General features: G+C 35.2%; 3 protein-coding genes and 1 long non-coding RNA gene across 8 annotated transcripts in view; 2 read left to right on the plus strand and 2 right to left on the minus strand.

The window, feature by feature from the left end:
• LOC124450955 (dmX-like protein 1) overlaps positions 1–3512 on the minus strand; it is a 31117-nt gene extending 27605 nt beyond the window's left edge. For both annotated transcript variants that reach the window (XM_047001621.1, XM_047001612.1), the window contains exons 1-6: positions 3311–3512; positions 2881–3006; positions 2222–2290; positions 2028–2106; positions 1008–1174; positions 374–413 (exon numbers count right to left, since the gene is read on the minus strand). In XM_047001621.1, the coding sequence (XP_046857577.1) occupies positions 374–413; positions 1008–1174; positions 2028–2106; positions 2222–2290; positions 2881–3006; positions 3311–3403 (574 nt within the window). In that variant the 5' untranslated portion in view covers positions 3404–3512. The remainder of the gene's footprint in view (positions 1–373; positions 414–1007; positions 1175–2027; positions 2107–2221; positions 2291–2880; positions 3007–3310) is intronic.
• Positions 3513–3546: 34 nt separating this feature from the next.
• Positions 3547–7167, plus strand: LOC124451093 (tRNA-uridine aminocarboxypropyltransferase 2-like). 2 transcript variants are annotated; one of them, XM_047001724.1, is made up of 6 exons: positions 3547–3745; positions 4079–4169; positions 4725–4884; positions 5048–5178; positions 5913–6041; positions 6773–7167. In XM_047001724.1, exons 1-6 carry the CDS (start codon positions 3630–3632, stop codon positions 6890–6892), a joined length of 747 nt encoding a protein of 248 aa, XP_046857680.1. In that variant the 5' UTR covers positions 3547–3629; the 3' UTR covers positions 6893–7167. The 2 variants fall into 2 exon arrangements, with proteins under 2 accessions (XP_046857680.1, XP_046857684.1); XM_047001728.1 differs by having other exon boundaries at positions 5051–5178.
• A 2203-nt stretch (positions 7168–9370) lies between these two features.
• Positions 9371–26886, plus strand: LOC124453426 (CD59 glycoprotein-like). Of its 3 annotated transcripts, XM_047004250.1 has the most exons (4): positions 9371–9454; positions 9559–9612; positions 11253–11387; positions 26295–26886. In XM_047004250.1, exons 2-4 carry the CDS (start codon positions 9561–9563, stop codon positions 26645–26647), a joined length of 540 nt encoding a protein of 179 aa, XP_046860206.1. In that variant the 5' UTR covers positions 9371–9454; positions 9559–9560; the 3' UTR covers positions 26648–26886. The 3 variants fall into 3 exon arrangements, 2 of the variants coding, with proteins under 2 accessions (XP_046860206.1, XP_046860212.1); XM_047004256.1 differs by lacking the exon at positions 9371–9454 and having other exon boundaries at positions 9537–9612; XR_006951083.1 differs by lacking the exons at positions 9371–9454; positions 9559–9612; positions 11253–11387 and adding an exon at positions 11837–11909.
• Positions 15426–16374, minus strand: LOC124453446. The gene is made up of 2 exons (XR_006951084.1): positions 16318–16374; positions 15426–15856 (listed from the first exon to the last, which is right to left on the minus strand). It is a non-coding gene; the product is annotated as an uncharacterized LOC124453446 (long non-coding RNA).
• Positions 26887–27942: the final 1056 nt, after the last annotated feature.

A 27942-nucleotide genomic window follows, 5' to 3' on the forward strand; every position in this document is an offset into this window, starting at 1 on the left:
ACACAAGTATTGGGTCGGTAGAAAAATCTTTAACTCGGGAAGGGGTAAAAGCTTCAATCAGAGGTTATCTGTTTAATAATATGATTTTCCAATTTACGCATGTATTGGGTCGGTAGGAATATCTTTAATTCTGGGGGGGGGTCATTTATATGTATGAACGATATAACTATAATCCGTAAAAAACAACGGACTTCAAAGGAGCATTATACGATATATCATGGAAATATGAATATGGGCCTCCCCCACCCCACCCCCCCCCCCACCCCCCACACACACACACAATTATAAACAATCCAACGGCGCTCTGACTTTCGATGAAAGAAGGAAGACTTTATCAGTTTTCAATGGGTTATCTGTAATCATAAGTACGTACCTTTTTCTACCTCGAACCAAATCTTCACAAGACAATCGTTCTAAGGAAAGAGACATTTGTGTGTCACAAAAAACCTCGATAACATTTGAAGAAATAGCTACATACATACATAACATACTAAATTAGCCGAAATTTTATCAATTTATAGAATATTTCCGATGTCTCAATTACTGTAACGCTATTACTAGTTTTGCATGTAACGATCCTTCGAGTACGTGTGTATTCGCTCCAGAACTTCAGAGTTAGGCCTGGTAGCAGATTACATGAGGCGTGCCGTATGAAACCGAAAAACGGAAAACTGCGTAACCGTGCCTGCGTCGAGCGTTGCAATAAAATTTCCCAGTGGAAACAAAAATAAAATGTGCAATATTTTGTTCTCGTCTCTTCGAGCATTTCTGGCAAGCACATTGACGGTAAATTTCTCGCTCAAATACATTTTCACAACTTCAAAAAGCTGTGATCGACTCCAGTGCAAAACCCCCGTTCTTAATTCCCCGTTTTTCCGTATGCAGTTGACCCATTTCAATCAATAATCAACACTCAGTAGCCATATTATTAAATTGCAAGTCACCCCCGAATACCAACAATATCTCATGCGGTAAACGCTTTTCCGTACTCTCCAAGACTCGTATACCTTTCCACATGTAGCAAAATACGATCCGTCCGAGGAGAACTGTATGCAAAACGCCGGGTGGGGTATTTCACATCGCCAAACGCTTTTCCACGTCACATTTTGCGCAGTACTTTGCTCGGACTCGACCCACATTTCAAGGACTTCACCCCCCGTCAGCAATCGTTGACCTGCATCAAATTACATTCTTTAATACTGACATAACATATTATAGCGGTGCGAACACTGCAGGGGGGGAGTGGTTTCACTAAACTGGCTCCAGAGCTCGCCTATGGTTGGACAACACTTAGCAAACAATCCTAATTGCACAGGAAAAGCATACGTAAGCACTTGAAAATCAAGTTTCGCTTTATGTATGAAAGTTACTACAAAATACTACCAGGATCCTAAATGTGATAAACGTTAGGAATAAACAAGATCTTAGATGAGATCCTTACTTAAGCAACTAAAATATGCATGTTGCATATTGTTTACTATAGGAATTCATTGAAGCACCATTCCTGGCTTATTTGAAGCTACAATGCTTGCGTTCCTGGTTTCCTAATGAAAACACTTTTATTTATCAAACTGATAACTGGCATCTCTATCCATAATTCTCCAATTGACACCTTAGCTACCATCTCTATCCATAATTCTCCAATTGACAACTTACCTACGTACTATCTCTATCCATAATTCTCCTATTGACACATTATCTACCATCTCTATCCATAATTCTCCTATCAACACCTTACCTACCATCTCTATCCATAATTCTCCAATCAACACCTTACCTACCATCTCTATCAATAATTCTACTATTAACACCTTACCTACCATCTCTATCCATAATTCTCCTATTGACACCTTACCTACCACCTCTATCAATTACCTACCATCTCACCTGTAACTATCCATTTGACACCTCCCATCTCATCATGTAATCATCCCATTTAAACCTACCATGTCTATCTATAATCATCCTATCATTGAAAGCTAGCCTACCATCACAATCTATAAGTATCCCAATTCATACATACTTACCATCTCTGTCCCATGACAAACAATGCTGAGTGTAGTTGGTGAAAAGTTCTGATGTCAAAAACCATTGAAAAGGCAAAGACTTGAAAAATAAATAGAGATAAATTGTCGCATTTAAACATGCACAAACACACATTATCCAAAAGGCAAGTGCAAAAAAATGGGAAAAATATAGCATGCAATCGTCTTTCGCATACTTCATTTTGTTGGTCGCAACTGGCTCTTGCTCCGAAAATTCTTGTCCAGTTTCCATAAGCAACTGCAATCTTAAAATAAATTGGAAAATCTTTTTCAGTTCTGACTCATATGAAGGCTTGGTTAATTGCTCCTAGTAAAGAAAATTGCGGATTCAATCCTCTACATGAAACATATGAACGATATTTTATTTCAAATTGCAACTAGTGATGACACGAGACAGTAGTATATAATGTGATATATATGTATGACCACAGCTGAAACCATCTTTATTTTATAATCAGATCACTCCTGATGAAAACATTACATGGAATATGTAAAGACTCTAGTTTTAACATTAGATTCTCAAGAAGACACCAGACAAGAGCGTTGATAAGGACTTAAGTTGCATTATCAGTCACTCATGATAAAAGCACAGGACTGGAATGTACAAAAACGACTGGAGTTTCAACATTTGAGCACTACTAACAAATGGACTATTTAAAACCAGTCTGAAAAGTTAGTACTGCATACCCAAGATATTAAGGCTGAAGACAGTATTGAGAAAACCAGACTCTTGTGCATGTAAATTTAAAATTTTGGATGCGCAATATACAGAACTTAAGACCAAGTTGGTGATAATGCTTAAGCCAACAGTATAAAAACATCTCTGACATCTTACTTTGCCATCAATCTGGGAACAAGATATCAGTCCGACATGATTGGTTGCTGCACACTGACTTATAACAATCTGAACACGTTGAAATCTACCATCCAAGATTACGACTTCACAGCCGGAGATATATACCTGCATTTGTGAAGAATAAGAAGAGTCAGCATTGGCACAACAGCCTAAAGGTCCCTTCTCCGTGAGAATAGAGTGCGAAGTGCTAATGCATTTTACTTATCATTAAAAGCGTCTTGAAGCATATACTTATTTTCATTATCATTACACAACCCCAACAATCAGATCATGTGACGTCACTGGTGAAAGTTTATTGATTTTGAACGCACTTTATCAGTTCTTATAACAAGAATTTGAGCGTTTTGTCTATTCGTATGATTCGCAAAAGCTAGAAAATTCAAAATTTAATGATGTAGGAGCTACTCACTATAAAGGGATAGTCATCAACACAGCCGTATGCAACAGACGCCGAATTATCAATAGTGTTCGCAGCGCCGGTCAATATCTGGTGTAATTTCATGATTTTAACACATGCGAAGTGTCTCAAACTATTTCAGGTGGTCGAAAAGTTTCCTTTTGCTCCTTTTCGTTTTCGTTTTTCGAAGAAAAACATTTTCTCTGTAGTTACGTTTCTTTCTACAGCACAGTTCCAGGATCAGGTTTGGATACTTGATGGATACTTGGGGTCTTTATTGAATAGAGCGCTGATCACGCTGTCATCCTCATAGATCCTCGTATGTTGTCTAATGGCGGATAGCGAAGAAGAATTATCGAAAGACACGGAAACGATTCTGCCTAATGAGAGCTACCTCAATTGCGAGCGGAGTTTTCCTTCAAAGCGACCAATTTGCTGTCGCTGCAAGTACGTGTTTTCATTTCAAATCTCCCATTGGGCGCCGTGATTATCTCTTAAATCACAGCCATCAGGCCATGAAGGCCCATGCTGCAGCCATGCTTTCTTTATTGCTTTTCAGCTTTTGTCTAGCTCTAAACTAACTGAAAACTCATAGTTTTGAACCACGAAAACTGGCAAAATTACATCACGATAAACATGTAGAAGATGATATTTTATAGGATACAGTATTTGTCACAATAAAAAAGCTTGGCTTTTGCCGGGGGGAGGGTGTGAGTACAATTTGCAATCATGCAAACAAGGTCAATGCTAAAGATTGACAAGACCTTGATTTTCTTGAAGGCGACCAAAGAAGGTGTGCATTTGCTGTGCATTCCCCGAACAAAGATTGGATATTTCCACAACGATTTATGTCTTACAACATCCAGAGGAGGTGAGCCTCAATCAAGCAAACAATTTTTACAATATTTCCTTTGCCATTTAAATTTGCCAAGATGAAATCGTGTATTGTAGTTATGAGTAAAGAATGTTTACTGTTTTTGCATAAGCCGGCTCACAAACCAAGGAGAGAGAACTCGTGAGCAGATCATTGACAGATTTTTTAATTTTTCTATTGCAGGTTTCGATAATTCATTTGAAATTTCTCATCAGTTCATCTTATTGATTGAGTTCAGATTGGTTTGCACAGGCTAATGCAAACTCAGCTATAAACCAATCAGCACACTCAGATTGGTTTGCACAGGCTAATGCAAACTCAGCTATAAACCAATCAGCACACTCAGATTGGTTTGCATAGGCTAATGCAAACTCAGCTATAAACCAATCAGCACACATGTAGTATTGTTATTATTATACAGACATTGATGTTTTAAGATATTTTTCCCAATTATGTTGCATGCCTATAAAATCGTAGGGAAACATAGCTGCATCTATTGTTGTGGAGTGAATGCCACGTAAATTGAACATGCATTTGTTTTTTCCACTTTAGCGACAGAGAACTCTAACAACTGTACCCATTGTTGCAGCTTGCCTTCCCAGAGACAAATGCATTGTGTACAATGATGTGCGGTATTCCAGGGAGAAGTATGCAGTGCTTCATCATCTTTTAAAGCAACAACAAACATTCGTATTGTATCCAGATGCTTCTGGTATGTGCCATCTCTGGCTCATCTATCCATGTGTATATTCAAGGGACAGCCTGCATTCGTAGCCAGCCTGCATTCTTTTTAACAGCCTGCATTCTTTTTAACCGCCTCCATTTCAGGTCAGCGATTGCAAATTGATATTGAGCATTTTATTTTTACTATTTAGCAGAAGATTTGCGTGAGGTAGCAAAGCAGCTGGACAGAGATTTAAGATATAACCTCGTTGTTCCAGATGGCACTTGGCGGCAAGCTCGAAAGATATTCAAAAAAAATGAAATTTTGCAAAATGCCAGAAAGGTTAGTTCTGTTTCTTTAGTAACTTTTTGATTTGATTGTTGAATGTCATGATAGTCATCTTAGGAAGTTATGTTCAGGGGCCAAACATTTGTGTGGGGTGTTGGGAGGTCCCAGCTCCCTAAAAAAATTCACATGGAGTTGCTTTTGGTAGAAGTACTATAGTAGTTGGCAGGAAAGCGGAAAAAAACGATTTTTGACAACTGAGCAACAATATTACTGATAATTTGGATGAAGCGTAAACATGAGTTAAGAATGATCCATGAACCAGCATCGTGTGAATAATTCATGAGCTGGGTCATGACATCCATGAACCAGTATCGTGTGAATAATTCATGAGCTGGGTCATGGGATCCATGAACCATCATGGTGTGAATAATTCATGAGCTGCTAGGTCATGGGATCCATGAACCAGCATCGTGTGAATAATTCATGAGCTGAGTCATGGGATCCATGAACCGGCATTGTGAAAACAATTCACGATCTGGACTCTGAAGGCCTTGAAGCTCCATCTGTAGCTCCATCCACGTTGTAGGATCTGTAATAGAAGCCGGGATACAGAAATTACGATTTTCATCTTTCAATCTCTGTATTGGATTGATGTTAAAACAAATCAAAAATTCTTTGATCTGTAACTGAAGTCCGGCAGCTGATACCCAAGTTAAACGTTTTCTTCAAATACCCTTTTTAAGACGTCGCAAAACCCATCAAATAATTCCGCCATTCGTATACTATAGGTGCGGTTGAACGAGGACTTGAAAAGTGATTATGTCATTCGCACGCAGCCAACTCGAAAGAGCCTTTCCACTCTGGAGGCGATCGCGACAGCCTTGTCCATATTGGAAGGAAGGGAAGAAATAGCTAATGTATGGAGTGATTTTTTATTTTGAAAGCTCTTCAACTGCTACACTACGTAGCCAGAATAGTTTAGTGATGCACCGATATAGGATTTTACCGATATATCGATTAACCGATATTAAAATGCCGCTATTGTGCCGATACCGATATTTTATGCCATTTTACGAAACTCAAACATCATAAAGTATGCCATGTTGTGCTCACCAGTGACTGTTCATTTAATAAAAAATATAAAATTCAAAATGATTATTTACACTGCAGCCATATTTCCCAGCACAATTATCAATGACTATGATTCATTTCAAATGTATTTCCATTTCAATGAAATGTCTAAATATCGGTATTATGAGTAGGGAAAATACCGATATCGGTGCATCACTAGAATAGTTATTTAGAGGAGCGTTTTTAGGTTAAATACTTAGTACACTACAGCTTAAACGATTCTCGTTTTTACATCAGTTCATTAATGTTGATTAAGACATTAGTCTGAAGTATTAAAGTATTTTATTGAAGACTCGATGGAGGAGTGCATGAAGGGTAGCGCCTACATCTGATCACTTCTAATGGGCACTTGATTTTGGCATTGTTTTAGCATCAAATGTACGCACACAAACTTGTCATTAGTTTCTCTACAAAAAAGTGTCAAAATCAAACTTTTATCAATGTATGCCTTAGGAAAGTATTTTGTAGCGTTTCACTATGCCAAATGCCAATAACGAAGCATTTTTTTGGGCGTTAGATCTTAAGAAAGCCGCTGCAGTTGTTGTGCGATATTCAACTTCGACATGGTGCCGTACCTCATTCAAGTAAAGAGGAAAAACACGAAGAGGAATTGCGTAAGAAAGCGGCAACGAAGTGAAGATTACCTGTGGAGATTTACGACGTTGTTTTGCCAAAACCACTTTACTTGCGTGAAGGAACATAGCGATGAAAATGAAACGCAGACTGGTCGAAGCCTTTCGGGATCATCGTGAGTAAAAGTGCGCCAAAACGAGACCGAAGAACGACAAGAAGAAATCGATTCTCGTGCAAAGAGCAGAGACATTGGCACATCGCTGGGTTAAAGACTGACCGAAACAAATTTGTAATAATCGAACGAACAATGAACATTAAAATGGCTTGTTTTTTAGAAAACGTTCGTTGCTTGCAAATTTTTCAATGTTAATTTATGATCGTTTTACGTATATTATCCGGGGGTCTTCGTCTACTATTTATCTATTAACAAGTCTAGGTCTACACTATGACTGTTATGTCTATTTCTCCGAATAGTAGAACTCAGACTCAATGAACTAGTAAATGATAATGTATGCAGTATTTTAGCTCCTAACACTTGTTCCAACAAAACAGAGACAAATAGAATGAAAAGCTTGCTCCTTCAGGCTTCAGAGAGGTGCATCCGCAAGGGTGTACTTATACACTCTCCCCCCCTCCCCAATTATTTTGTCTTTTGAATTTTTGAAATTTGTCCCAGGATTCTGTCTTTCGCGGTAGATGGCTCTTTAGCCTCACCCCCGTGGTGAGGGATATGCTTCTTGGTCAATACTGTAGAATGGTCTTTCTCAAACAAATTGCGATAAGTTGACGTAAGCCCAATATTTTCTAAATTTTCCCACTGACCCTTGCACATGACGTCATTGACCTGCATTACCAAGTTATCATAAATTATGGTAATTTATTAGAAAGTTACCGTGTATTCTGCCTTAGACATACCCTTCACACAAAGACAAAAGGCACCATTAGCAATTTTAGCTCATACGATAAAAGGAACTTGAAAAACTGCTTCAAACCGTCTGCTCAACTGGGTTCCTTTTCGACAAGTTAAAACGCAGCGGTTAGTAGAAAGTTTTCTTCTGACTGATGTGCGACTGTAAATCATTTTTTTTGATAATGTCGTAATATAGTAGTTGTCCATTGTTGTGTAGTTGATTTGTTAGTGTTTTCCTAAACAATTGTCGGTGTTGAACTGCATGTTTAAGGACATTAATATTTAACTGTCCTTAAACATCACAAAGAAAGTATAAAAGTCAAAAAATTAAAGAAAACACTAAGCTTTAGGTTACAGTGTACTTTTCATTTCTGTTAAATAGCGTATAATTTAAAAACTGCACGGTAAAATTTTTTTGAACTTGGCCAGAATATAGATAATTATATTTTCTAAAATATATCGAAAGTCTGGAGAGTGCACAAAAAAATAAGTTGTAGAAAATCATCTACAAAGTCGGATCACACGAATACGCGTAATATAATCTTATATAATTAACTTCCTATATCCATGTAATTTTGCAAACAAAAGTTTAAAAAAATTGTAACGTGTAGTTTTTTATTTATAGGGCTTTGTTTGTTAAAGAACCGGAATTCTTAACTTAATAATTCAAGATTATATTACGCGCATTTGAGTCATCCAACTTCGTCGATGTTTTTCTATCATTTATATTTTTGTGCACTTTCCAAATTTTGGATATATTTTAGAAAATATAAAATGCTATAATATACTTGAGTCTAAAAAAATTCTACCGTGTAGTTTGTCGAATGAGGTGCTGTTTGTCGAATGTGGTGCCAACTTTACAGTTTATTACATTCTCAAAGAATATTTTTCCTTATATATTTTGTGCACTCTCCAGATTTTGGATATGTTATAGACAATAAGAATATCTACAATATGGCCAAGTTTAAAAAATTCTACCGTGTAGTTTTTTATTTATAGGCCTTTGTTTAGTAATGATATTGAATTCTCAACTTAATTTTATAAGATCATATTACGCGTATTCGTGTCACCTAACTTTGTCGATGATTTTCTACAACTTATTTTTTTGTGCATTCTCCAGATTTTGGATATGTTATAGAAAATAAAAATATCTACAATATGCAAAAGTTTAAAAAAGTTCTACTGCGTAGTTTTTTATTTTTAGGCCTTTGTTTGCAAAATTACATGGATATAGGAAGTTAATTATATAAGATTATGTTATGTGTATCCGACTTTGTAGATGATTTTCTACATTTATATTTTTGTGCACTCTCCAGATTTTGGATATATTTTAGACAATATAATTATCTATATTCTGGCCAAGTTTAAAAAAATTTTACACTGTAGTTTTTAAATTATATGCTAATTAACAGAAATGAAAAGTACACTGTAACCTAAAGCTTAGTGTTTTCTTCAATTTCTTGACTTTTATACTTTCTTTGTGATGTTTAAGGACAGTAAAATATTAATAAGTACTTAAGAATTGTTTTTTACTGTTGTATTTGCTAGAAAAAGTTTTTAAAGACGATTTTTCAATTTATCATTTTGAATGATAAATTTTATTTGAATGTGGTGATGAATGTTGTGATGATTGTTGTGTTGAATGTGGTGCCCAATAAGGTGCCAATTTTTTACTTGACCATCACAAAATTGGCAAAATTACATCATAATAAACATGTAGAAGATGAGATTTTATAGAAACATTTCTATTTGACCATCACAAAATCAGCTTGTAAGCCTGTTGCAAGCACAATAACTGAATGAAAGCTGTCTTTTTCTAGGTATGTCTTGGTCTAACATGTTTGGTGTACTACTATTTGCATCTTTTTTTGCTGGTATGTAATTTGTTCTCCAGATTTTTTGTAAAGGAATGTGAGAGAGTTGAGTTGTGGGAAATGCCTGAAGCAACAAAAAAATTCACATTGAAAATTCAGGTTTTGTACATAGTTGGAAGCGACTGTTTCATAGCTAGCCATACTCTTTCTGCTGCATTCTTCTACATATAAGGGTTGTAAATTTTGGTTTGCAGTAAAAATGCCTAGAACTATTTGATTGAAATACATTGAATTTTCTTGAGATAAATAATTTATTATTTATGCATTTTGGGCAGCAATGTTAAAATTTACCAGCCCATCCCAAGTTGAACACCTCCTGGTTTCTTTGCCCCTTTTGAAACTGCAAAATAACAATGGCCATTGGCAGACTTAATGTAGACAGCTATTGAAGTAGAGCAAGAAATTAAACTAGTTCTTTTCTAGAACGTCTTGAGCAAGTTAAAGTAAGGTCTGTGTTTCACTATAGAAATATAATGTGTTTACTGTGTAAACAAGCAATAGAGAGGACCTTTGAACTTGGCATTACCCTGCTATGCACCCAAGCTCTCTCAAAGGTCTCCCCAGTTCGCATATGGGCTGATGTGATCTCAGCCATTGACCAATCAGTGCACAGGTGGTATTGTTATTTTGTAATATCATTGAGTAATTTGAAGCTGTTTGTAATTTTTTCATAAATTTTGTCTACTATTATTCTCTGTGAAAAAGAAACTATTGAAGTCAGACAAAACTATCATTGCTTTAAATATTGTTTATGTTCACTTTACAAAACTTCAAAATGTATTACTATTTTATACTATTTTGTACTTCGGAAGGCAAAAGTTTTACTTTGATGTGTTACATTTTTTATCATACTGTAAAAGATGTCTCTCAATTCAAGAGCTATCCCCTTCCCATCTTTTAAGCTCATATTTCTTTTGTATGGGTCAATCCAATATTAAAGAAAGAATTCCCCCACATACTTCACATGCTTTTGAGCTGTTTCTTAAATTATAACGCTTTATTCAAAGTCCATTAACTTTGTAGTTTAATTCACAAATATCAAAATCAAAAAGCCATTGCAAAATGAATTTTTTGAATGTCATAAAAGCTATCTTGCTTGCTGGCAGCAATTCCTGTAGTGGCCTAGCCAACCCACAACTGTAGGTTATGCTATGTAAGTCTCGTAGCCTTATTATTCCTCTCCTCTGTTTGAATTTTACTGTTAGTGCAGCAAGCAAACACAGAAAAAGTTGCATAGCAGGACCAATTTCTCAGTGTTTGGCTATGCAAGGCATTGACTAACCATGGTCAAATTTTTGTTTTATGAGAAAAATTTAAGAACACATTTTTTTCTACTGTATTTATGATGCGGTCAGGGAACATTTTTGGTTTGCATGTCCAGTGTGATCTTATATGCAAACACATTAGATCGGATGTGCTCAAACATTCCCCCCTGTTCTGGACTTTTCAACCATATAAAGCAGGTGGAAGAGTCCAAGCTCATCAGACCAAATCTTGTAAAAAATTGCATGTTCAATACACATCCATTTATTTCTTCATTTAAATCTAATGAAGCTTTGATTTTTGTACGTACTTTTACATTGGAAGAAATCTTAAAACGGTAACTTTGTGTGTATTGATGTTGTTTATGTTTTATTCAGGTGTACTGTCTCTGAATTGCTTATGTGCAAACGGTGTATTTTGTTTCAATAACCCTACAACAGTGTGTTCTGGGGGAAGAATGTGCTTTGCTGCGGAAGTTAGGACAAGTAATGGTTCAATATTAGTCAGGAAAGGTATGAAATATTTCATTGTACAACAAAACTTAGCAGATGAAATGTTCAAGCTGGGATTTTTCTCACACAACTATTTTCCCAATGAAAATAAGGTACCCACTGAGCTGACCTAAAGGTGCATGCATGCCATCCTTGGATTTTTCTTTATTTTCTTTTTTTCTGTCATTTTTTGATTATTGCTGCCACGCATCAGCGTGGCAGCACACTAATCTTGACATGTCTCGGCCCATTCCTCTACTCGACCTATATAGAGGTAAAATCTCGATTTGTGTCGTTCTGCCTGTTAACATTTCCGGGGGGGATTTTTACGGAATGAGGGGGGAAGAACAATTACAATAAGGTAGAACCTTTCGGAACTCCTGTCAGTTTCTCTTTGATTTTAAATGTCTGGAATCCGAATAGATATGCGGCCTAAACAACGTTATACAGTAGATACCAAAATCAGTGATTACCGACATCAATTACACATATCTCGTTTGGCGAAAACACATGAAATCGATTCACCGTGCCGTATTTAGCCAGGTCGGTTCACATTTTTTATCTTGCGCTCTATGGTCAGACGGTGAGCAAAATATAGTGTAAGCATGTATTTATTTTCGTTAGAGCTTTTACTATTACTTGAAATATCGGTGTGGATTTAACAAAACGTCAAAATAATTTAAACGCATGGTGCGAGTTCAACCATGAAATATGAATTATGAATATGATGAAACGTTTGCTCTTTGCGATAACTATACATCATTTTATCGCAGTCGCACAGAATCATCGGAAAAAGGTTCTATCAAAATGTTATAAAGGAAATAATGGAAACAAAACTACAGTTTTATAATATTGTCCGTTTCTACGTTTGTAAACATGCGGACGATTGTTCGGTTGAGTAAACAACGTATCATACTTTTAATCAAAAGCATTTTAAAACTCAAAAGAATCAAAACAATCAAGACATTTAAAAGAATCAAAAAAATGTTTTCATTCAAAATGGCAAGGAATTTATCTTTTAATTTTATGATGAAAACGTATGACTGACGAGAATCGATTGAGCATTGAAGCACTCACCTCCATATAAGGTGAACTGCGCGTCGTTTGTGCATGCCGATTGGATAGAAATTGGAATGCTATGATTAAACGATCGTGACTAAAACACCACACGAGTACATACGAGTAACATACGAGTACATACGAGTGACATACGAGTACATACGAGTAACATACAAGTACTTACGAGTAACATACGAGTACATACGAGTGACATACGACTATTTTCTGGTCAACAAATGAGAAACAATCATTGAACTAAATATAACCATTGAGTTCTATAATAACTGGAGCGGCTATCTTTACTGGGGCGAGGTCGCCAAAAAAATGGCGGCCAACGGACGTATTTCCGCTGAAATGATCGCTTTGCAGAAAAATAATATTCTCGACCTCCCCCTGGTGTATATAGTAAATTATAAAATTTTTCAAAACCAACACGATATCGTTAGTTCCATATTCTGTGACGATATCTTTTTGGCATTTCTTTATAATGCCAACACTTCAATCGTTCAATTGTTGGATGTCGTAGTTTCCACAAAAGGAACATATCGCTTCTCACAGGTGAGATAGTTGTAGTTTTTAGTCCGTCAACGATTGAAAACTGAAAGCAATTATACATGCACTTTAAAAGCCATAAAAATATTAAAGATCGTATTTTTTAAGACTGACTTGAACGCCAAATATACTGATGTTTTCCTGTTTTTGTTTATAAAATTCTGCATACTTTTCTAAAGTCTGCATGAAGTCGTAAATTTACCCATCTATTTGCAAAATAGTTTCCCTAAAGCAAAAAAGACCCTGCACACATTTTGCTCTGTGAGTAAGTATCAAAACGAAATGATCAGCCCCAAGAGTACCCATGATTTGGAGCAGAGCTTGCTTTGTTCTATTTGCTGACAACATGCAGGGAAGACCAAGGAGTAAAGATGACTGGAAGATGTTATTGACCAGGCAGAGTCTTAAAAAATTATAATGCTGTAAAGATAATTGATTTATCGTCTGCCCTATCAGAGTTATTTAATTTGATCATGGTCAAATTCTAGGGATGGAGACAATGGATTCACTAAGGATGCCTTGAATGCTTTGAAGTTAAAGTTCATGAACCAAGAAAGATGGCAAGGTTGTGTGTGTTTTGATGCTTAATGAAATGTCAATTCACAAAGATATAAAATGGGAAAGCCATAAAGTCTATGTAAACATTTGTACTGAGATTGATGACTTGATGCAGATGTGAAGCATCAAACTGTATAAGCCATTGGGTTTTATATAACTTATGTTTAAATCAAGTCATATCTTTATCAAAACATTTTAGTTGAGTGTTGTATAAATGTTACTAATATCTAATGCACTACACTGAAGCATTAAAGATTCAGTGATGAAACTTTCAAAGTTACTGTACTGTATATTTCTTCATTATTACAGTTTTGTTTCAAGAAACAGTTTGAGCTTATTTACCTAGTAAAGTACAGAATGGAGATTTATCATATGCATTATTGCTACTTTTTAAAGAAAAGTTTTCACTTTTCAAAGCTTTCCTACAAATTTTTGCTTCTTATTTCTTTTCATGAGATTGATGATATATGGTTAATATAATCCAATAACTTTATAATTTCTAAAAGCTTTTAAGCTTCTAGAATAAAAGTACGCTATAGGTATTTGATTCATTTGGTTATATTGCCTTGCTATGACATATCTACTTGCACTTCATCATTCTTGTATGAACAAAACACCAGATGTGGATACTCAGAGAACAAAATGCACTACCAACTGCTTATGAAATTTATTATTTAGGTGAAAACTGTGTTAATCATTCAAATTGTGTACTTATTTGCAAATATAGGAAAAACAAAACAAAGTGAAAAAGAAGGGTAGAAGTATTAAAACTACAAATGAATTATAAACACCATTGGAAGCACAAGTGTTTTGATGATTATTTGCATTTTGCCCAATTCATGTATCAATACAACAAAATCAAAATGTGCTACAACTTTACAAGTATTTGATGCAGTTGCACTTCAGAACATCACAAAAAGGTTACTTAAAGTACTTTCTATACAATATTGTTTGTTTTGATTTACCAAACCTATGCAGACTTGAGTCTTTTTGAAATTTAATATGAAACTCAATTACAGAAAATCCGTAAATATCCAGAGATTTAATATTTACTTTTTTTTAAAGAAACAAGTAAAAATCCAACAATTGTGGCGAAAAAAGCCATTGCCCATTGCATCATGAAAAGAAGCAAAATAGCAATGATAACAAATAAGCTAACTTCTCTCTCGTGAACCGTGGAGATGAACTATGATATACTTTTTTGTATAGACTAAAGAGTTTAATCGATCAAACAAGTTCGACGTTGGTAAAAAAACGACGCACATCTGCATTCATACATGTGTAGCCGACATATAGCTCTTTCGTCGATAGTTATAAATGCATCCTCGTAGTAGCACATAACTGACAACCACAGTTGACTCGCTGTTATGAATTTGAGGTTTTTACCTTGATTTTCATCAAAAAATTGCTTGACGAATCCCAAATACACACATACATTTTCTTCTCTCTTTCCTCAGGAGGGAGTGGGAAATTGTGAAATTTTCGGAAAAGCGATCAATTTCGGTAAATCTCAGCGGCAACGGACGAAATCCGCCATTTTTTTGGCGTCAGCAGATATCTAAGGCCGCGCTTGAGATAGCCGCTCCAGTTATTATTGAACTCAATGAATATAACTGGAAGGCTACCTTCGCCCGGAAATTTGAAGCCTAAGTCGACAGTATCGTTCCCAGTCTTTCCACGCTTGTGATAAACACGACCAAAACAAAATATGTCAGTGTTTTAGTCATTTTGACAGCGGATTTTGCAAAAACTATGAAAAAAAACTGGAAGTAAATTGCAAAAAATGTAAATTTTCCAGGTCATTTATAGTAAGTTTGATTACGGTAATAGATCAATCAAGCAATCGTGCCTTTTTTGAAAAAAAAAACAAACTTAACAAGCCTCGACAAATGCGATTTTGACATCTTGCAAATTTGCATGGTATTGTTTTAAAAATTTCTTAAAAAACGTTAAACCAATAATGACATTAACATAACAGAACGTTAGCAAAATTATGTTTTAAAGTAATATTTACGAAGAAAAACAAGTATAGCTTCTTCTCACCCCAGTCCTTTTTTTAACGTTAGAGCGTATATTTCCTTGATTTTGCAAACAAAAGTTATTTTTCACTGCATAATTGTCGTCTTTAGGACAAAGATAAGTATTCAGGATTGTTCAGTAAACATGCCACTTACATGTGTGATAATTGGGTGCAGGAACAGGGCTATTTCTCACCACATAGGTGCAGAAACTGTTGCTTTTCACAGGTAAAATTCCAATACATAAGTTGAAAAAATGACATCAAACAAAACTGCAATTTGGAAAGATTAAACATGCTTCAACTACAAAAATGAAATTTTAATAAAATTCAGTTAAATACTAACATATATAAATTCTATATTTTGACAGTTTAGTCATATACAGTATTTATTTGTTTAGCTGGTCACAATTGCAATAAAATAATACTTTTCACAGTAAAAGTGTAAAGTAGATATAACTGGTATCATATTGTTAGTACAGGGCTTACAACTTTATTTAACTGGACAAGGATTTGTAGTGAAATTACTGGAAGTATAATATTTAAAATACTAGATCATGAATATTTATATGTATTACAGATTTCCCATGAAAAACAAGGCAGCCATAAAATTATGGGAGCATTTTGTTCAACAAGTAAACCATCTTGAAGTACCATGGACAGCAAAAAGTGCACATCGTATATGCAGTGACCATTTTCAACTAACTGACTACATTGTCCCCCCCTCACAAAATGGCAAATGCCGACTAAAAAAGTATGCCATACCATCCATGTCCAATAGCTTGCATGTTCAAAATGTTTCAACTTCTACAACCCACTCAAAGCACTGCTGAATAGACTCGAGCTTTCAAATAAAAGATCTTTTGCAGCTACCTCTGATTCCGTTGATGAAACTTCTCCACCCAAAAAAATCTCCAAAACATCTACAGAAGAAAAAAGAGATTTGTTTAAAAATAAGCTTCAACAAAAATTGAAACTTGCAACAACAACTGAGACGCACAAAACAAAGGTTGAAACCATGGGTGAAGTTGTCAAGATTTTAAAAGATAAGTTGGTGATCAATTCAAAAGAGGCAGAAAGTCTTTTGTCCACTTTCAATGATACTCAGTTGGGATTTTTATACAATATTAGAGATAATTTAAAATGTCCTCGTTCAGGCAGAAGATACTCTGATGAAATCAAAGAATTTGCACTTACTTTATATTTTTATTCTCCAAAAGCTTATAAATATGTTCGATCCATTGTTCCACTACCCAATCCATCTTTGATGAAAAATGGTCTCGTCCATGAAATGTGACCCTGGTTTCATTAAAGATGCATTCCAATCACTATCAAATGAAGTTGCTGCTTCCCCAAATTCCAGAGACTGCTGTTTGGTTATTGATGCAATGTCAATCTGAAAACAAACAATATGGAATCAGAAGATGACCAGTATTCAGGGTTTGTTAATCTTGGAGATACACTCCTAATCATAAAACAGAGAAATTGGCTTCTGAGGCACTAGTATTTTTATTAGTTGGCACCAGAAGTCATTGGAAATGCCCGTTGGGTACTTTTGGTTGACAAAATCAATGGTAAAGACCAAGCATCATTGGTAATACAATGTCTTGAAAAGGCATCAAAGGCAGGTTTAAAGGTATGGTCTGTAACAGCTGATGGTACTGCTGTAAATCTTCATACATTTGAAAGTCTTGGTTGCAACTTTAACGGTACATATGATGAAATGCGGTCTTCATTTACCCATCCAACTACTGGCGAAGATGTGTTTGTAATTCTTGACCCTTGCCATATGTTAAAGCTTGCACGCAATGCACTGGCCCAACTTGGTTCTTTTAAGGATGGCAAGGAAAACATTATAAAGTGGAGTTACATAGAACAACTTCAAAACCTACAAATGGAAGAAGGATTAAACCTAACAAACAAACTTACGAGTAATCACCTTAACTTTCACAAACACAAAATGAATGTGCGACTTGCTGCACAAACATTGAGCTCCTCTGTGGCAAATGCTATTGAGTTTTTAGACAAATCCGCTAAACAACCAAATTTCTCTGGCAGTAATGGGACAGTGACATTTATTAGCATTATCGACCGACTTTTTGACATCCTTAATTCCCGGAATCCACTGGGTAAGGGTTTTAAGGCACCTCTTCGGCTTTCAAGTCAGGAAACATGGCAAGAAGTGTTATCATCATCAGCAGAATATTTACTATCATTAAAAACCAACACAGCTTCCTCTCAACCAATTTGTACATCTCAGCAAAACATTTGTAATTGGGTTTGTTACCTGCATCAAATCCACTATTTCAATGGCAACACAGATGCTCTCTTCATCCATCAATCCATTCAAGTATCTCTTAACCTACAAATATTCACAGGACCATATTGAACTCCTGTTTTCCTGCATTCGCTCAAGAGGTGGATGGAACAACAACCCCAACAGTCTCCAAATGAAGTATGCCCTTGAAAAATGTTGATGAGAAATGCCATTACTGCATCAAAAAATGCAAACTGTTTGGACTTTACTGGCTGCAACAACCTGATACCACTTTTTCGTACAAGAAAACATTCACCCACATTACATAATCAGTCACAAGAAACTGCTGCCCAAGACACTGACAATAAAATTAATGCAATGGTGCAACATCTCCAAGAAGGCAACAGCGAATTTATTTCGAACGTTATATTTTATATTGCAGGATACATAGTTTCGAAGTTAGTCAACAATTTATCTTGCCCAGAATGCAAACGATGCCTTTGTCCTTTACCAAAATCGTTATCCGTAGATGACCATGATTATACTGCCACAAAATATCATGAAGCTGGAAAAGCGTCAGCTTTCGTCAACTTCGTGAACAACGGTGGTTTACAGATTCCATCCACAGCGGTGTATCGTTGTATAGAGTTCTGCGAACACGTTTTCAAAGCAACGGTGACAGGCAACGACAATCAGCATATTAGTAACAGGGCAAAGTTGAAGAACAGTATGATTATTGCAGTTTGCCAACATTTTAATCTGGAATCGACCTTTCCTCTATTCAGAGATCACGAAGATGGTGTTAACGAGGCTGTTATCGAAGACGATCACAGCAACTCAACTGACAAAGCATATCGCAGACAAATATTTCACACTGCGTCTTTTCAACTACGGTAAAAAATATACGAGGGAGATCGTAAATAAAGGCAAAACAAGCGACAGGCACCGACTCAATAAGCTAATCTTGTTTAACAATGAATAAATTTAATGTGTAAACACTTTATGAATACAATGAATAAACACTTACCCATTGGGATTTTTACATTTGAAAGTTTTCGCCAATATCCGAGCACAATCCTTTGCCATCGGTAAGCCTTCTGGGTAAAAAATTATTTGGTCGGCAAGAAACTTAAATTTCCTGTATTAATATCAAAAGAAAACGCAGCAAAACTAAATAAATTCAGTAATTTTCCTTTCTAAAGCTTGGCCAAAACATGTAGTTTATTCGTTCAGACTCTTTACTCACTCCTTCCAATCACGCATCGCGAGGCCGAACTCGCGTGATTTGACTACCAGAAACGCGTGTCTGGAGGTCAGATCACACAAAATTTTGGCCTCATTTCGTGTGTTACCGATATATCAGAAGGTAGCCTTCCAGTTATATTTAGTTCAATGGAAACAATACAATTTCTTCAATACATTGATATTTGCGTTTATTTTTCCTTGTATTTGTGTGGACTTTGGGGCAACCATTTGATGGATTTAAATGCTGGAAAGGTATTTTACTTTTATACTACATTCATTTGTATGTTTTAGTTGAATTTGTTATAGATATTTTGTCGATGCGATTTGCCAGTATTTGAGCGCTTTTTGAAACACTTTCACCTAGGAAATACATATTTATGAAAGCGATTAAATAAACAACGTATAAATAATGCTTTCAAAACGTGCTACATGAAATAAATTTACATTATATATATTTGAATTAAATGAGAGTTGCACTGTTACGTATAGTCCTGAGACGGACTGTTTTTGTTGTTGTTGACTGACGTTTCGACAACCTTAGCGGTAGTCATCTTCAGAGTCAAAATGAATGTATAATCGCTTTCATAAATATGTATTTCCTACGTGAAAGTGCTTCAAAAAGCGCTCAAATACTGGCAAATCGCATCGACAAAATATCTATAACAAATTCAACTAAAACATACAAATGAATGTAGTATGAAAGTAAAATACCTTTTCAGCATTTAAATCCATCAAATGGTTGCCCCAAAGTCCACACAAATACAAGGAAAAATAAACGCAAATATCAATGTATTGAAGAAATTGTGTTGTTTCTCATTTGTTGACCAGAAAATAGTCGTATGTCACTCGTATGTACTCGTATGTTACTTGTATGTACTTGTATGTTTCTGGTATGTACTTGTATGTTACTCGTATGTACTTGTATGTTACTCGTATGTACTCGTGTGTTACTCGTATGTACTCGTATGTACTCGTATATACTCGTGTGGTGTTTTAGTCACGATCATTGAGCTCTATAATAACTGGAGGGGAAACGTCAACGAAATTACTATAAATTATTAGCGCGCGGCCGCGTGGTCAAAAACATGGCGGATTTTGGTTGTCAAAGTCAGCGGAAAGACGCGGGCTCATAAAATGAAATTTTTTTCGCCCATCCGGATTTGACAAGCACAATTGCGCTTATATAAAATTTCAATGCGAAGCACAAAAACTTTTAGAAATTTTATTTTTAAAACATGCTGCAAACTTGTTTGGTGTACGGATGCTGAAGTAATGCCAGAAAAGGAAACATTTCATGACACCGGTGAGCAACGTTAGATTGTTTACCATTTAAAGTGTTCAGTGTTTTGTTTTAAGTCAATACTTGAAGTGTGATGGTATATATTTTGTGAATGTTTTTACTTCTAAGTTATAATTTAAGTTATGTATATCCAGTCTTATTTGTTCTTTACTTAATCGCTTGCTAGACGAGGCAAAGCAACCAATTCTTATCGAGATATGCATGTCTTAAAACTCCTTGTTTCAACTGACTTTACCTCCAAGAAATAGAGGATTTTTTCATATTTTTCTGAAAACATGAAGCAAATATTAAGAACAGAGCTGTATTGAAATCAAATGCAGTGCAGGATTAATGAGCTCTTTGGTACATGTTGTACAATAAAAAATACCTGTATTAAACAGCTATCCTGGACAATTTGACAGATTATGGACAATCATTTTGTTGGTGTGTAAAGGTTTGCTTTATGCTAAAGTTTTATAAATGCCATCTGGTGTTTCTGTAAATGAATTGTTTGTTACACAGTGTAGTAAACAGGTTAGTACATCAAAATCAAGATAAAAACTACTTTGTTCAATAATGTGCCAAATTTTGCTCCTACCTTGAAATATTTGCTCAAGAAAAGCTTATGATGACATGCATGAAACATTAAATACAGTACTGCATCATCTGACAAAATCCATATGTTTTTCAATTCCAGGTGATTAAAAATTCACATAAGATGCATTGGTTGCAATGAAGTTGAATGTGGAAGAAGCAAAATTGATGACAAAGAACTTTTATGTCTTTGAAGAATTACGATATCATTTAAAAGAATAAGAGTAGCAATCTAGTAAAGAAGCCACATCTGCCTTCAACATGAGACTTTTCCAACTATGTATAGTTACTTTGTACAAAATACTATTTTAGATAAACTTGATTTTAAGTCATTTACTGATATTTTACCAAAAGACAAAAAGAAAAATTCAAAGGCATAATGTAAAATTCAAAAATTTTTCAAGTTGTTTGAACCTAGAAAAATTAGTATAGGTAACTGTAATTTGTAAGGAGAGAAAAGTAGTGCAAGAAGGTTAGCATTTTGAGAATTAATAAGTTCTTGACATACATTACACAAGGCCATAATATTATAAATAATGTCTGTATAATAATTATACAACATGCTAAAATCTTCACCTACATTATAATTATTAAAACAGGTTTGCCTTCATGCAGCAATAAGAAAAGTGTTATGTCAGAGAAACCAATGCACTTTAATTTAAGAAATTATTTTCAATGGGAAATTAATGTAGTTCTGTTCAGTAGTAGATCCTTGGTTTTCAATGACAATCCAGTTTCTAATATCTTGGCTCAAAACAGAACCAGCAACATGATTATAGAATTTCTGAATTTCGTTCTTTTGCTCTCCTAGTTCAAGATATTTTCTTCATAAGTTCTCAGTAGATTTATCAGAATATCATAATACCTTATAAGACACCCAGAATCAATCCTACCAAAAACTCAAAAAATACATACCTACTAATAATATATTTCCAGTCGACTTAAGTCGTAGGGGTAAGCTAACTTTTCTAACTCCTTTTGGACATTTTAACTAAGATTTACCCATCTATTCAAGAAAGACAGTTGCACAGCTGTTAACAAATAGTCAAAACACAAGTATTGCACAGTGTAAAGAATGCCGTTTGATATTTATTTCTAACATAGCTAAAGCATTACTTGACAAAATATACGTTATTTTACAGTAGATTTACCTCATTTAAATGTGTGTGTCTATTTCACAAAAACCTGAAGCATTATTTTCAATATTTTATGCTTACGGTATCGTGGTTGTTTTCGCTGGTTGTCATCAATATAAGCAGTAATAGTGTTCCGGATTCAGGAGGGAGCGAATGTTAAAAATTTTTCTCAAAGTGGAAGTTTTGACAACCAAAATCCGCCATTACCGCCATGTTTTTGACCACGAGGCCCAGGCCCCTTTGCCCCTCCAGTTATTATAGAGCTCAATGGTCACGATCATGATTAAACATGGCGAGTAAACCATGCATCATATTGTATTGGTTGTATTGCAAAAAATTGATTTGCGCTAGACTCAGGTTACAATTATCTCTCAGGTTACAATTAATAAGGCGAATGAGCTTCACAAAAAGCAGTCTAAAAGAAAATGACACAAATCAAACAAGAAATCATGCCGTGTTTTTATTTCAACCTAAAGAACAAAATCAGAATTGTGAATTGTCTTAAAATATTTAAGCAAACAAAACTTTAAGCTTTTGACAAATATGAAACATTTTCAATAGGAACCATATGTCTTTTCAAAGTCAAAAAACTTTTCAAGGTTAAAATCTGTTCAAATGTCCACAATGTTTACATCAACCATGTGGCTTTTTACAGAATCATATTTTACAAAATCAAATTTAAGCTCCGGTTAACATGATTTAATTGTTATTGGCCGAGTTCTAAATGACAATATGCAAATTTTTGTAAAATGAGCTTTGAAAACTGTTCATCCAATTATCCCATTTTGAAATTAGCATAATTATACATACATACAGTGTTACTTCTTGCATCTACTTCTATAAATTGATTTATATGACAATTTGAAAATAAAAGATGACACAATTAGCTTGTCTTTATGCAATGACAAAGTATACGAGTTGTTGCGGTTTCTTGCTGTATTTTTATTTTTACCATTCATTATTGTATTGTTTATGGCAGATGATAAATGATGGAAAACACGCAATAGCAGTTTCCAAACTGTTTTACCTTACTTGGTGGAGGGGCAGCAATTCCCTTGCGATAGTAACTCCTAGTTTCATATACGATGCACGCTGTTTTATTGTTATCTTCCGGCTCCTGCTGGCCTTTTGCTTGTTATTGATTCAATGTGGGGCTGTTATGAGTACATACAATGCCGAAACTTTCGGGGGGGTATGGAGTGATACCCCCTGCCCCAATCTTTCATCTAGTCGTGCAAATTACAGGAAGTTACATGTTTGTAAATGTAGATCGTTTACCATTTACTTACAAACCATTTACTTACAGGAAGTTATTGGGCAAATTTTTGAAAATGAGATAAAAATACAATCTGATGCTCTGCATGACTTAAAAATTAAGGCAATATTTTGAAGATGAAATGTTGTTCCATAATTTTAAAAAGTACATGGGGGGTAGGGCTTAGTGCTCATACACATCAAATCTGTTTACAATTATTAAAAATTTGTGATATTTGGCAATTGCATGAAGTGCGTCAACATAATAAGTGGAAACTCCGTGTAGTTTTACTACTGGAAGCAGTTGTTTTGTAAGCTCAACGAAAGCAGCCAATAGTGCCAATTTATCGTTAATTCGCAACATTTAATTCTTTTATGCGGTATGCTTGTATTCCACATCATTGTACATGTTAATTAGTCCGTGTTGTTATCCGTGTAAAATTGACATTAACACGGGTTAATTTCTTGCGTGTGCTGAATACTAAAACCCAGGTTTATTTTGGATTTGGCTATTCTCATGTCAAGAAGTAGAATGAATTAAACGCAGGTCAAGCCTGGGTTAGTAGTGTTCACTGGGAAAAAAAGACAGACATACATGTGTTCATTTGAACCGAGTTTGAACCCAGATTAGTTCATGTTGTTTGAATTACGCAATAGTTTTCATCAACGTATAGTTTTCATCAACGTATAGTTTTCATCAACGTATAGTTTTCATCAACGTATAGTTTTCATCAACGTATAGTTTTCATCAACGTATAGTTGCATCAACGTATAGTTTGCATCAACGTATAGTTTTCATCAACGTATAGTTTTCATCAACGTATAGTTTGTATCAACGTATAGTTTTCATCAACGTATAGTTTTCATCAACGTATAGTTGCATCAACGTATAGTTTGTATCAACGTATAGTTTTCATCAACGTATAGTTTGTGTCAACGTATAGTTTTCATCAACGTATAGTTTGTATCAACGTATAGTTTTCATCAACGTATAGTTTGTGTCAACGTATAGTTTTCATCAACGTATAGTTTTCATCAACGTATAGTTTTCATCAACGTATAGTTTTCATCAACGTATAGTTGCATCAACGTATAGTTTGCATCAACGTATAGTTTTCATCAACGTATAGTTTTCATCAACGTATAGTTTGTATCAACGTATAGTTTTCATCAACGTATAGTTTTCATCAACGTATAGTTGCATCAACGTATAGTTTGTATCAACGTATAGTTTTCATCAACGTATAGTTTGTGTCAACGTATAGTTTTCATCAACGTATAGTTTGTATCAACGTATAGTTTTCATCAACGTATAGTTTGTGTCAACGTATAGTTTGTATCAACGTATAGTTTTCATCAACGTATAGTTTGTGTCAACGTATAGTTTTCATCAACGTATAGTTTTCATCAACGTATAGTTTGTGTCAACGTATAGTTTTCATCAACGTATAGTTTGCATCAACGTATAGTTGCATCAACGTATAGTTGCATCAACGTATAGTTTGCATCAACGTATAGTTTTCATCAATGTATAGTTTTCATCAACGTATAGTTAGATGTGTTTAGCTTGTAATGTATGATGAACTCATGTATGCATTGTTGAAAATTATCCCTGGTTGTAATAAATGGACAATAAAGAGTACAAACATAATGAAGGAAATTCGATATTAACCTTAGCCACTTGGTAAATACCGTTACACAAACATATATGTAAATGAGAAGTTGAGAACAATACGTTTTCCACCTGGATTTAACAAACAAAATTCTCGCGTTGCACCACGTCAAGATGCCTTCTTTAAATAAACTTAAAAGAGGGCTACTTTAGGCATATAGTTTTATAGCATTTCCAATTCATTGTCCAAGCAAAAGTGGAAAGGTTTGCTTGCAAAACTGACTTTGATTTAGCGTCAGTGGTGACAGATAAAAATTCTGATTATGAAGCAACTAGTGAAACAAATTTAATGAACTTTAAAGTGCCCCTTTCGGCAAAAATTTTTAACAGCGATATTAAATTTAGGTGTTAACTCCAACGTAAGATCGTTCCATTTTTATTGCTATTTAAAGTTAGCAAAAATGTTCCTTTTAATGGACCTTTTCCGTCGTTCGGAAAGTCTAGAACGACTTACTTTTGTGACGTCATGCAAGGGATTCCTCAATACATAATATATATACCGACTACCTTGGATGACGTCAGAATTTGACTAGACCCAGACTTCATGCCACGACGGACAAGGTCCATTGAAAGGCAACTTTAAACCTCCATAACAAGAAGAAAATTTGACCAAATTGAAAAATTTTTTCCACCCACACATTAGATATTACACTAAGTTTTCATATCGCTGATAAAAGTTTTTGCCGATAGGCGCACTTTAATTCCTACGTGCTCTTATATTTTGGCCTTAAAACCATGGCCCGTTATCACACTCTGCTTTTTCGTGAGCGATAGTCAACGGAGTTTCTTATGCCACTAAACACACTATTTCCGTGGGGGTGCTGTAAAAAAGTTATAAGTATGTTACAAAGTATTCAGAAAGTATTTACTGCACTTAGTTGGTAACTAGTGACTAGTGAATCGAAACCGAAATGATTTTGCCAGATTTATCGTAAGCTGATGAATCAGTTCTAAATGCTGTGGAAATGTAGCTGTTGCTACTTGGTAAATATCTTATAGCAGGCTGTTTGTTATGGATTAAAGTAGACGAAGGTGAATGAATTGAACATCGATGTGTTTTGTTTTTCAATCATTATTCTTTGTCTAAAGCAATAATTTTATCGGCAATGCTGAGCAACGTCAATCTATGTCGTGTATAGCAAGGTCACGTGCTCGATCTATGTCGTGTTTAGTTAAGTTTGGTCGACCCCATTGTTAGACTTTTTGATATTGTGTGATCGTGAACTCCCTACTGCTAGAGTTTTTTTTAAGAAATTCAAAGGGATTCCGTCCATTTTATTAAAAGTGTAATAAAATTCCATTCAGGATGCCAGGATTCTCAGCTTTGTTATTCCTTTTCCGGATTTTACGGTTGTAAAGCTTTACCCACCGAGACGTGCCTTAAGTATGGATGCTGTTCTACCGACTTATGCAAAGTTAACTACACTCTCTTCCCGGCAAATTCTTCGTCCCCAAGCCCCAGCCTCAGTCCCACGACGATGTTGCCAGCATCCACTTTCGCCTTCGAGCACTCGTCGTCACAAGTTTTTTCGACGCATGCGCAGGAGGCAACCAAATCAGCTGAAGACCCACGTCCGCCGTGCAAAGATTCTTCCGCGAGCAAGCGCAGTCTGAATATACTGGTTCTCATTGCAGTTCTTTGTTGTTGTATGTATTAAAAGCGTGTGTCTTCGTTTCTTCTCATAATTTTGTTGAAAAGACACGGTTATCGCTTGTGAATTTTTTGTTGAAAGAAAGGTTGTATTTAGTAATAGGGATATACGAGATGTATGAGATGTAGCGATTCACTTCGAGATATTCATTTGTCAGTATTTATAGCAGAATAGTATTTTTATTGATGAATATGGTGTAACTAATGCGTAAGGTGTTGACGTTAAATGTTTTGTTCGACTGGTTTTTTAGTTGACGTCACATGTTGTAAAATCGGTCTTTGCGAAAACTTCAAAATCTCGAGGATGAAAAGAGATATGCATGAATCGTTTTTGACAGTCCGCTGTCATTTTATAGATTCTGTTCGATGAAAACGTAAGTTGCATAGCAAGATATTGGTTTTATATGCCTTTAAAAAATGAGAAATCTTTACAAAGACAATTTTGACTTCCTGAGCATTTTCACGAGTGAGTATTGTCAATTTCCTTGTTCTTCCACATTATCCTCCAACTTTCAGCTCATTCGCATTCATTGATTCTTCATATTTTTTTGCCTACGAGCATTTTACGTAAACGATTAAGGACTGGAAAAACTCTGCCTTTGGCAATAATACTAAACGCATTTTTTAGCCCATTCCATGACACGCTATTATAATAATATTACCATAATAAAGAGAGTCGGCTATATTACAAACTCTCGCTTTGGTGATTGGGGGCGCTCATTAATACGAAGCGTTTATTGGATCATTTACGATAAACAAATAACATCATTGTGGCATTACATTGAATTATATCATTTCAAAGAACTTTCATTTTATCATCGTGAAAACATTTTATTTTTTACAAGTCGAATTAAATATATGAATACGTGTATAGGTGGCGAAGCAAAAGCACCTATACACCGTCACAGAAAACTACTATTTCCTAAATCTAATTACGTAATGTGATGTCACAGTGCTGTTAGTTGAATAATGGACAAGGTTGAATTTCTCTAGAGAGAAATGGTTCCGTACGTCGTTTAAATGGTCTTTGCATTACACTCAGAAAACTATATGGAAACTTCGGTTTCATAAGCACTTCAAGTGACGAGTGGTTACGTTAATTTTGTGGAGAATCGTGAAGGGGAGGTTACTGTAAATTATTGGAGTATCTAACAAAATATACCAATTCCCAGTGGGGGATCTAGGGTAAGTCAAAATAAATTACTGCGGCACATTTTGGAATGTATTTACATTTCTAAGTACCTTAGAGGCAAATCCATTGGTAAAATTATATTCTTTAGAAATTCAAAACCAGTAAGGGTT

This window comes from Xenia sp. Carnegie-2017, unplaced genomic scaffold (genome assembly GCF_021976095.1).
Source record: "Xenia sp. Carnegie-2017 unplaced genomic scaffold, XeniaSp_v1 HiC_scaffold_13, whole genome shotgun sequence".
NCBI classification, from domain to species: Eukaryota; Metazoa; Cnidaria; class Anthozoa; order Malacalcyonacea; family Xeniidae; genus Xenia; species Xenia sp. Carnegie-2017.